The sequence below is a fragment of the Sinocyclocheilus anshuiensis genome, unplaced genomic scaffold, assembly GCF_001515605.1.
Source record: "Sinocyclocheilus anshuiensis isolate Anshui unplaced genomic scaffold, SAMN03320099.WGS_v1.1 scaffold1075, whole genome shotgun sequence".
NCBI classification, from domain to species: Eukaryota; Metazoa; Chordata; class Actinopteri; order Cypriniformes; family Cyprinidae; genus Sinocyclocheilus; species Sinocyclocheilus anshuiensis.
The window spans coordinates 2,022,717-2,034,567 of record NW_015544163.1 but is presented as its reverse complement, the minus strand read 5'-3'; the positions used below and the strand labels follow the sequence as shown (position 1 = coordinate 2,034,567).

Genomic DNA, 11,851 nt, shown 5'->3' with positions numbered 1-11,851 from the left:
ATTACGGTTGAACCACTGATGTCATATGATATGACATTTTACCAATGTCCTTGTTTCGTTTCTGGACCTGGGAACGTTTCAGTTACACTGCTGTCTATGCAGGGTCAGAAAGCTCTCAGATTTCATCAAAAATATCTTATTTTGTGTTCCGAATATGAACAAAGGTCTTACGGGTTTAGAACGACATGAGGGTGAGTGATTATTGCAATTTTCATTATTGGGTGAACTTTCCCTTTAATGAATCATTATTTACAGCATGACTCCCATCCAATAAATCGCAATAATTTGTGTTTTGCTACTTTTGATATGAAACAAAGTCTAAGCTTTCAAATTCTGTTAATTTTATTACAAAATTCAAGCAATAAACACTGTTTGGCACTCTTTCATTTGGTGTGACAGATTGCTGTAGCATCAGCAGAAGCGGCAGCGTGGAGCCCATGTGAACCGATCATCTCTTCTGCTTTACTATTAGTTACTGCACAAAATGAACATGAATGACCATCAGAAGGTGTTGAAAGAAAAAGTACAATTTAGCAAAATGTGTCACGTCTCATGTCGCTCAATCAGTATTTCAACCGCTTATATACAATGTCGCGTAACCTTATGTTTACCTTAGAAAATCCATTCAATGACCTTGAACTCAATAATTAGCTAGAAAAAATTAACTATAGAAATAAGCTAACCATATAGACTGTATTACATTTTTACTTGACCTGTTCTTCAATATTTAAAGGGATAGTTCACCCAAAAATGAAAAATTACCCCATGATTTGCACACCCTTTAAAGTAAATCATGGGGTAATTTTCATGTTTGGATGAACTATCCTTTTAGTGCATGTTTGAATTAAATTTAATTTTATGATAAAAACTGCCTTGTGTGCAATTTAAAATGTTGTTTACAAATCACTTTATGTACAAACTGACAGGATTTATTGTACCTTTTACAGCACTAGTTGAGAGATTTTTCTTTCCATGTACTGCACCTGATTGCCAAATGAATCAGATCAAAACTAATTGTGAAATTTGTCTCAATACCCAGCCCTATTAGCAACTGTCCACGACTCCACTCTAGCATCACTGTTGCAGCTTTTGCGCAGCAAACACCACTTACGTCACATTTAGAAAATGGCTAGTTTTGTGTCAAATAAACTTCAGAGTGCACTTAAAACAAAAAACATGGGAGGAATTAGGGAGACAGGAAACAACGGATCTCTCCACGCTGAGCTGTGGAATTTCCTGATGCGAGTCTTAAGTTATGCTCTTAAACAAAATGCTACTTTCTGCAACACAAAACATTCTGCTTCACAAGAAACCCATTAGGACATCCCTGAAATCCTAACCAGAAGGCATCCTACATTCGGCTTACTAAAACAAGACTACAGAAATTACTAAACGTGTCTTCATTTTTCTAGCGTCTCTCGTTATATTTTAAACAATTTCACATTTTCTGGAGAATGAGTAATGCTTGTCTGTGCAAAACTCACTGCTATGATGCTATCAAGTGGGTGGCTGCTCCTATAAACAATGACTAGAGAAACCATCCATTCATAATTACAATCCTACACATTCAAACGTTGAAGCATGCCATCTAATATTTGTCTAATACAATGAACTGGTAAATCAAGGTAAATCACAAGGTAAATCACACAAAACCTTGAAACAGTAACATGCTTAAAAGATAATTTCACATCTGCAGGATGACTTAATATTTATTTAATGTATTATTTAATATTTCAATTAATAAATTAACATTAAAAAATTACGTGTGTAAATATTAACTTACTAAAAATCTAACCCTAAATTAACATGCTTAAAAAAAAAATAAATCAAGATGTAAACTGAAATCATATTTCTTGGGGGCTTCGAATATTCTGTTGAACAACGGGGGGCCTTGAGTCCAAAAGCTTGCGAATCACTGCACTAAAGTCTCCACATAAGTAATATTCAGCTGAGTGAAACCTCAACAGATGGTGCATGAAGACTTGCATGCAAAATGGGGATGAAAAAAACTTCTGCTTTCCTCGAGACTGATGTCAATTGTCATTGCACTGATTATTAGCAGCCCTCACAGAAATCCGCATCCGGAGATGCTTGGTAGCCACATCTATATGAATAACTTGCAACAAGATCTCACTCAGAAGAGCATATGAAGATAAATATCAGAGTCAATGTCATTGCATACCACAGGAACACGATCACATTCAGCAGTTGAATGGCTTCAAAAGTCACTATCAGTTCAAGTGAGTAAAAAAAAAACTTATAAGATGGTGCAGAAAGTTATGTCTTTTTTTAGACATTTTGTGATAGTAAAAAATTTTAAATATTACATTCAATTAGGGCTGCACGATTAATCGCATGCCGCTGATTACAGAACCGTCTTTCTGAAAAGATGCGCGTTAAATATCGCATGCGATTAATCGTGCAGCCTACATTCAATGCAAACATTTGTTGAACATATTAAAGTGCACAGATTTGTTGTATATACACTAATTCAACACATCCCTGCTTGCAGACTAAACCTCACATACTGGAAATAAGGGGTTTTGCCGGAACTGCCTTCATGCAGCAGAGTTACGCTGACAAGAACAATCAGTTTCTGATGGACTGTAAGATTATCACATAGACCAGGTTTTGGGGTGAAAGTCATACCTGAACCCAGGTTTGAGAGGATTCTTATGGGAAAAGTAAGTGTCTCACCTGAACCTGGTTTGACCTGACAGGACAAGTGAGACATAGGGAGCGACCAGAAGCCATTTTGACTGACATATTTGACCGATATTCACACTTTACAACTGTCAATTGGTTATCGGTTCTTTAATAGTGGGTCTGCCGATTAAATGCGAACATATGACAGATAAAAAAATAAAAAATATCAACCAACAAGAGCATATACTGCAAAATATGCAAACGTAATTATAAATAACAGTTACTCATTCTTAACTTCTTATAAACAACAAGAGCATTTTATTAATATTTGTATTGTTGCCCAACAATCATCTAGTTATTATCATCAATTATTTTAGATATATAAAAATTATTTTGGATTTTAGAAATAAAATCGTTCTGCATTCATTAGCACAAAAGTAACATATGGCGTATCTAGAACATATTTTAAAAGATATTATCACATTTCAACTTAATCAGTTATTTAATACCAAAACTATTAATAAGTGGCCCATTTGACATTTAAACAAAAGCACCCAAACAATTCTCAATTATAAAATATGTAAAAATAACATTTTTCAGAAATAATTGTCTATTTTTTTTTAAATAGGTAGCTTAACCATTAGCTAACTAGATAGATAGATAATCTAAGTTACCTATTTTTTCAAAAATAGAAATAAGTATTTCTGAAAAATTTTATTTTTGACATTTTACAATTTATATATATATATCCGACTCTACATAAACAACAATTATAATAAAATATTTATACTGCATATGTTTTTATTGCTGTTTAATGTCCATCTAGTTATTATTGTGTAAACAGTTTGGTTCTGCATATCAGTTTTCAGAAATGAAACAAAAACTACAGATATCGGTCATAAAAATGAAGCACGATTGGTCAGTCACCTGGATCTGGTCTGAGGGGGTTTGAGATGGACAACCGAGTATCTTTCCTGAACTGATCGGTTTCTGGTGGGACAGGTGAGAGATTTCTGACGTTGAGACTTACCTGGTTTCTTACAGGACAGGTGAGACCGCTACCTGAACCCTGCCTGAGAGATTTCTCATCGAACACGTGAGAGTTTCACCTGGTCTAAAGGGTTTCTGATCGGACACCTGAGCGAGCGTGTTATAAAACAGCAGACCTGGTCTATGCGAGCTTCCTCCGGATCTGATCTCTGGAGGCTTTCGGATTTGACAGGTGTGATCAGCAGCATCTTACCTGGGGTGTCAGAGGACAGCGCAGGTGAGTTGAGTTTGGGCCGCTTTGCGCTGGAGGGACCCATATCCAGCAGATTATCAGCCATCGTGCTCTCTCGCTTCACAAAAAACACGTCAAAGCAATAAATGCGTCTTCCAAGAGCCCGGGAGGGGGGACAAAGCGAAATAAATCAAATCAACCCTCGGGTTTTTCTATTATTATTCAGCGATCAGGGGCCAATAATTAACAGATGGGGCTCAAACGCGACTCAACAGCGCCCCGCTCCGCCACCGCCATTCACCCCATGATAATCCAACACCCAAAACCCGCATAATTAACCTTAAAGATCACCCCAAACCCCACGGAAACAAATTATACCATCGTTAAAAATCGAAAAACAAACGACGAGGGGAGACAAATCATCAATCCCGGTTCCTTCAAGTGGCTCTGTTCAAAAATGCTATTTACTGCGAAGAAAAATAAAGACCTTCAAGCTCCATGTCCAGCCCGAAGCGAATAATCAGGGAAGTCCGAAAATATAAATGAAAAATTAGAGCAAATAATTCTGTTTTAATATAGGCGAGTGGCACAGGAGCGCCGCTCGCGCTGAAGGGGGAAATCAGATATACGGGGGTTTTCCAGCCGACCACAAAAACGGCTCCATTACGCTAATATTCGCCACAAAGATCCGCGATTCGGCCCGAAGCTTGTCGTTTCCGTCGCAGGGAAGCTATTTGGCCCGGTTCTGATGGAACCGGGTGCGTAAAAAATAATATATGCTCTCCCGAAATCCTGACGCTCATCCGCGACAAGATGGCGGCTGTTGATTCCTTCGATACAAAAAGTTTTTTTTTTCTTTTCCAGCCAGACTGTGGAGGGGGAGGGGGAGGGGCTGCGCGGCCACGCCCCTCACGCAAACGCGTACGTCAGGCGGTCGTAACCAAAACAGCCGCTAGGGGGCGTGGTTTACACGTAAATGGCGAAGATGTAGTGTTCAATCGGGTCAGTTTTGAGCGTCCCCTTACAAAAGTGTACCATGGTAACAAATACCACAGTTAGCACATCTCTTTATTAAAATTAAATGAAAACATTGTTTGAAAGAGAACTGTACTAGGATTTTTCAGTGTAGTACTGCAGTAAAACCTGGTAGACTGCAATTAACCATGTAACTTTTGTAAATACAGCTGTGTGTTTACAAAAGATGTGCTTAATAAGAATAGAAGGAATAGTTCATCCCAAAATTAAACTTGTGTGGTAGTGTGTGTGCAGGACATTGCTACTGTGAACAGGCATTGAAATTTTCAGCTTCATTACAAATCAACAGATGGAAGCAGACTTCATCACTGTATTATTGGCTTTCCCTTTTCATCCATTAGCTTTGATGTAACAGTATGGCACATGCATTGATATAAATAATACAAAAATGAATTATATGTCAACACAGAGCAATGCATATGTACAAACATAGGAGAGAAAAAAATGTATACAAATGAATACAGATTGAGTTTATAAATGAAGAAACCCGAGAGAAACTCGAAATCATACATTCTTGAATAAATACGCTCTTTGGCAAGAAGTCCCAGTGTGTGATATTTCTATTAAAACACACATTTGTGTGTCAAATTTTACTTACATTTCCCACATCAAATTGCTTGGAATCATCAATTGGGCCAACTTAAGTGATTGTAAATTAAATAAAAGGTGGCTCTTCTGTTATCATACATTAGTTCAGCCCTTTCATTTGCCCTAAATGTGTTTTCCTCACAATAACGTCTCAAACAGAAGTAATGGAATGGAAAGTTCACAAGGAGCACATTTCCATCAAAATAACTGATGAAAAACACAAATGTGCTTCGTCAAGCTAAGTTCAAGCAGCAGTTCGGAGGCTGAAGCGTAATGCTTATTTAGTTGGATGAAGTTTTATATTGCTCTACTACTCTGAAACAGAGGAGCCCATAAGGGTTGTGTGCTCATTCCCCATCCAGACAGCAAGGGCACTTTTATTATTTAGCAAAAGTCTTGCCCTATAAAATATATTATAAATACATGGATTGCTATTCTTGGTGTCACCAAAACCACATCAACTGAACAGTATCAAAATCAGCACAGAATAAAAATGACATATTAGAGTGGCACCTTGGAGTAAATAAATTACAATATTCATCCTGTACATTTTTAAATGAAGAGCAGTTCACATTCAAAAGGAATATACAGTGAAAATGGACACGACAAGCTAATCGTTAAGAAAAGGCACAGCGCTAAAGATCACGTTGAATCTGAAGACATTTATCATACACAAGCATTTAGTGTATGAAAATGAAGAGATAAAACAGGATGTCATTTGACCGATCAATGCATTCTAAACGAGTAAAAGGCACTAATATATACAATGAGAAATACTGGCAAATCAATCACCTTTTATAACAATTCCCTTTTAAATGTATATTTTCTTGGCAGATTGCTAATTCACAGCAATGTCAAGAAAAGTTATACATTTCACATTTTCTCATGTTCCCATAAATATCACCACTGAATGTGAAGCATGACAAATCAATAGCAAATCATTGAGCACACAACCCTTTTAAACTAATACAGGTCGCCCATCATAAAGCCAAAATGTAAGGGAAAAAGCAAAGACACTAAACTGCTATCAAAATGTAAAACATCCATTTTTAAATCATTAGACAGTCATAAAATGTATGTAGTATCAGTGCAGATTAAGTTACTCACAAAGCTCAATGTTAAAAAGATTAAAATCTACTTCCTTTTGCTAATATCCCATACAATAATTTACCCTTTACTATTGCACATCAAAAGACAAGCAGGCAGAGTCAAGGCTATGGTCTAATCTATTCTAATATTCACATGAGTCTGTACATTTGACTGGTTTATATGTTACCTAGATTATTGCCAGTCCTTGAAACTGTTATGCCACTATGGTGACTTAACTGTCTCTTTAGATTTGAGTACAGTTAAAGTTTTATTTTTTCACATTTGAACTAATTAACTTTTACCACTCAAGATGTCAGCGCACAATAATTCAAATCAAAGCTAAAATGAAATGGCACGCTCATACTCTCATATGACGTCATTTTAAGTGAAACATTACATATTCCATGAGAAAAAAAAAAGTAGGATAGGATTTAATTTGATCCATCAGGGATTGATTAGACCAGGGGTACTCAAGTTCAGAGGCCAAGCGGGCCGCATTTAAACCACATAAAATGCGAAGGGCCACAAATTACAATTTGCATCATAAGACTTTATTTAAGACAATATTTGCAGTTTAACTGATTAAGAAATGCAGTTTATCACTCATCTAAGACTTGCTTGATTAAATACATTAGTCTTCTGCATGACGCAGGCCACAAAATGAATGCAGACGCGCCCCCTGTTAAGTACCCCAGGATTAGACGGTGGAAGTAGACGATACCAGCTTCCCCCCCCCCCAATTTTTTAAGATTTTTGACCAGAGTTTGTCCAATTTTAAAGCGTTGTTTTCAAATCTATCATTAGGCCTACTTGCTATTATTGCCATAATCAGTTTGATATTGAATTGCTGCACTACCTACAACAGTAGCCCAAAACAATGTTATTTAGCTACTGATTACCATTATTTTCCATGCCTGCACAGCCTAGGTGACATCAGCTGATAAGCCATTTCAGAAGTGTCGCAAGTTTAAATTTTGATGAAAGATTACAGACATTTTTGCTTTTACAACAACGTGCACTAATGAATCATCCAGAATAAGACTAGGAATGTTTTTAGGAGAATAAATGGGGTCAGTATTGATTTTATGTTGACTTGTAAACAAACTGCCTATATCTTAAAACTGACTGCCCATTTTTATATTTTATGTAATATTTTGTGTAAAGTCTGAAAGTCACAGTAGCTAATGCATGAATGCATTTTTGTCCTTTAAGACTATGATCTCATTAGCGTTAAGGCAAACTTGCACATCGTCTTAGAACTTTCATCTGAAATTCAGATGTCGGTCAGCCAACCAAGCATTTAGCTGCAGAATGAAGAGCAAGAGGAAAAATCACGAAAAAAGAGACGGAAAGGCCATAATCAGACACTTAGGAATACATGCATCAAGATTAAGCGCTAGAAATGTTTGATATTGTTGACTGTAGGTGATTTTAGCCCATAGCTTGCTCTACATTTCACTAATACTTCTTCACAGATACTTTTGGCCATGCACCATTCAACGCAATGGTTTTATCTTGGGTCTTTTTAAAACAGCAATCATCGCAATACAGAGTTTTGCTTTGTAAAATTGTTTTGAATACTGACTGATGAACGTCCAACTAAGAGAACTCAAATTATCTACAAATATTCCAAAATATATCAAATACTTTCCCAAAAATTAAAGCGCTTTCTAACATCAAATTTACATGCTAAATCTTTTAGATCTTCAGCAAAAGATTTGATTGAGAAACCTTTTTGAAAAATGCCTCATACATATTGTTATCATCCTAAAGGCACTTCATTAAAAGAAAACCAGTCACGAAAGGCAGCCTATAGTAGAAGCTAGAGGAAAATAATATTCAAAATTAAATTAGTGGAAATAACTGCGGTCTATTTAAGGATGGGACTTCAGGTCTGTGCCGTCCAAATGCATCTCCTCTGCATTTCGTATCCCATGTAGAAATGTTTCATGTGGCTCCTCCGAGTTTTTACGGTCCAGCACCACAAACCAGATGTGGAAGTATCTCCTGGTTCGGCTAGCGCTATAAACACTTCAAGGTTGTGTGCTTAAACTTTCCACATACACGGACGCAAATATACGCTAGCATACATCCCTAAACTCGCCTATCCCGACAAACTCAGTGGAGAGCCTGTGTTTAAAGGGTTAAAACCAACAGCGACAACAATGTTGGGTTGTTTCAAGTCAAAGTTTTGTCATTTCGCCCATGTACGCAATTTCTCCCTCCATTTTTGCAACAACCTCTGCGATTTCCACCCGGACAGGAGGAGAGGTCAAAGTCGGGTCCGGTGGTTTAGCAAAAACCGCTGGACTTGCGCTCAAGCTGGTTTCCGGTATGCAAGTCAGGCCAACAGCAGACGCAGATCGTTGAGTCTTCGACGTACCACTGCTTCCAGTCTTCTCGGGAAAGTCTCTACTAGCAAATCCCTGTCCGGTGAGTCCTGAGCTCACAGAAAATGACGCGCCTACTTTACTAGCACTGGCCGCTGGGACCATATTGGCGATTTCATCGGTGGGCGAGCGTCCGATGCTGCCATCCACCTGCACTCGGATTTCCGGAGAGACAGAGAGCTGGTATTGAGGTACAGGTCCGCTGTCTGAGTTCTTCGGGTAAAGGTAGGTCTTCATTTGACCCTTGCCCTTCACGTTGACGGTACCGCGGTAGTCGAACTCGTAGTTCATTCCACTGAGCACGCAATAGCTCTCCTCGCTAACCTGAACGCGACACTCCACGCCAGTCGTGTCCATCCGGCTTGCGATGTTCACCGTGTCGCCCCAGATGTCGTAGAGTAGCTTTGTGGTACCGATGACTCCGGCGGTAAGAGGTCCGTGGTTGAACCCGATTCGCAACTTGAACTTAAAGCCAAGCATGTTTTTATTAAAGTCGTCCACCACGTGCATCATTTCCAAAGAAAATTGGAAGAGCGCTCGGAGGTGGGCATGCGGATGGGCTTGATCGCTACACTGTTGCGTATTGAGCCCCGACGCCGCCATGTAGGTGGCGCCAATCGTCTTGATCTTCTCGATATTGGAAAAGTCGGATTTGCGCAAGAGTTCGTCGAAGTCCCCGATAAGTTCGTTCAGGACACGGTAGCACTCCTTCCCGCCTTCGTAGCTCTCCTCGTAGAACTCGCTGAAGTTGACGATGCTGGCGAAGATGACGCCCACGTTGTCGTGGTTCTTCGAGTAGCTCTGGGTCACCTTCAGCTGCTCGGCCACGTGGATCGGGATGATGTTGCGCAGGAGCCAGTCGGCCTGGTCCCGCATGTTCTGGATCTTGATGCGGTGCTGGTCTGCTTCCACGTTGCCGTGGTAGTGTAGACGGTAGCTCACCTCGAACTCACGGTTTAGGAACCAAACAAGGAGGAGCAATAGGAAGAAGGCAACCAAAGCTTCCGGGCCGAGCAGGTCCTGCGGTCGGGTTGAATCTTCTGCAGGGGATTGGATGTCATTAAAGCTGCTGTTGAAGTCACTGGATCTGGTGGATACAGAGAAAGACAATTGCTGAATCAAAAATGAAAACTCTAGGTTGAGAGTTTTTAGTGGTATGCTAGCATAAAATCAATCTACTAAAATGTGAAACAACAAGTAGTATCTGTAGTCTTAAACTTACCTCACAAATAAACGTTCCCAAGTGCTATAAGAAAAATGACAGCGAAAAGTTAGCTTTGGATTAGTTTTAACATAACTAATTTATGAAAGTCCAATAAAAGCATCACAATTCATAAACTTGGATTAATAAATATTTTTATTCAGCAAGGATGCATTAAATTGATAGAAAGTGACAATAAAGACATTTATAATGTTAAAAACCATGCCTATTTCAAATAAACATTGTTTTTTTTAACTGTCTATTCATCAAAAAAAACATAAAAAACATAAAATCCTACTGACCCCAAACTTTTGAATGGTAGTGCACATAAACAAACAAATAAAAGAAAAACTTTTTAACAAGTAATTTAAATGTCTTTATTATGGAAATAAAGGCGACTTTTTCATCTCACAATTCTGACTTTTTTTTCTTACAATTGTGTGAAATAAACTACAATTACAAAAAAAAAACTCAGAATTGTGAGACTTAAACTCAAAATTCTTAGAAATAATGTTGCAACTGAGAAATAAAGTAAGAATTGCGAGATATTTATTTTGACTTTATTATTTTCAATTGCGACATGTCAGAATTGTGAGATATAAACTCACAATTCTGAGAAAATATCAGAAAATATCATTTTCTCCTCAGAACTGGATTTTATAACTTGCATTTGCACATTTATATCTCACAATTCTGACTTTATTTCTCACAATTGTGAGTTTTTATTTTACAATTCTGAGAAAAAAAGTCCGAATTGTGAGATAAAAAGCCGCTATTACCGTACCTTTTTGTTTTCAGTGGTGGAAACGGGCTTGTTTTCCAGTTAAAATATCTAAAAATCTCATCTTTTGTACTATCTTTTGTACTTTTTTTAAATAAAGGAAAAGAAAAATGCATTAAATCAAAATACATTGTCATTTTTAAGACATTTTCTCTAAAAACAAGTCTTATGCAGTGTTGTTTCTCAAGTAAATGGATTTCTAAATATTTAACTCAAAGATGACAAAAACTGTGTGCAACTTTAGCTGTGTGCAAAAGTTCTATGTATACATTGTGCACTGTATGATTGTTTGAACCTGCAAGGGGGGCTCCAGAGCACACTGAGAAAGGTGAGTCCCGCAAGCGTCGCCAGGCTTGAACGCATCCAGAAACTGAGCTGGCAGAAATTGCTGTACTGGATGATGGCAATTATGACAGCACAGCAGGTGAACATGGTGAACTGGGGAAAAGAATGACATGAATTAAACATGCTCATGCACGCAGCACAGTACGTGCAGGATTGCAGTTTACAGAAATATGTACTTCCCTGACTCAAAGCAGCATCAAATTGCTTCAATTACTGCATCTTTGCTGTCCAGAGGTCACTAGACATGTCTATAAATTGTTACATAATAAATATGTACTGTACCATACATTAGTGCACACTTAAAGGCATTTAGCCCAGCATGCACATTTATCGTGTTTTGCTACTCTTTTACTGCATATAAAATGGGTTCTTGTGTTTTAACAATAAATACTTTCTATTTACAGCTGTTTTAGAGTGCTTTTGAAGAAAATCTACACAATAAGGACCAAGAACCTTTCCAAGCAGGCAGGAGACAAGAACCCTCATTTATTAAACTCATATGTGACCCTGGAGCACAAAAGCAATCTTAAGTCGCTGGGGTATATTTGTAGCAA

At 38.0% G+C, this 11,851-nt stretch overlaps 1 protein-coding gene across 1 annotated transcript in view; it reads right to left on the bottom strand.

The window, feature by feature from the left end:
- Nucleotides 1-5,205: 5,205 nt before the first annotated feature.
- LOC107695715 (adenylate cyclase type 9-like) overlaps nt 5,206-11,851 on the bottom strand; it is a 75,336-nt gene continuing 68,690 nt past the window's right edge. The window contains exons 8-10 of the mRNA XM_016495741.1: nt 11,248-11,390; nt 10,193-10,216; nt 5,206-10,057 (exon numbers count right to left, since the gene is read on the bottom strand). Coding sequence (XP_016351227.1) covers nt 8,764-10,057; nt 10,193-10,216; nt 11,248-11,390 — 1,461 coding nt within the window. The 3' untranslated portion in view covers nt 5,206-8,763. The remainder of the gene's footprint in view (nt 10,058-10,192; nt 10,217-11,247; nt 11,391-11,851) is intronic.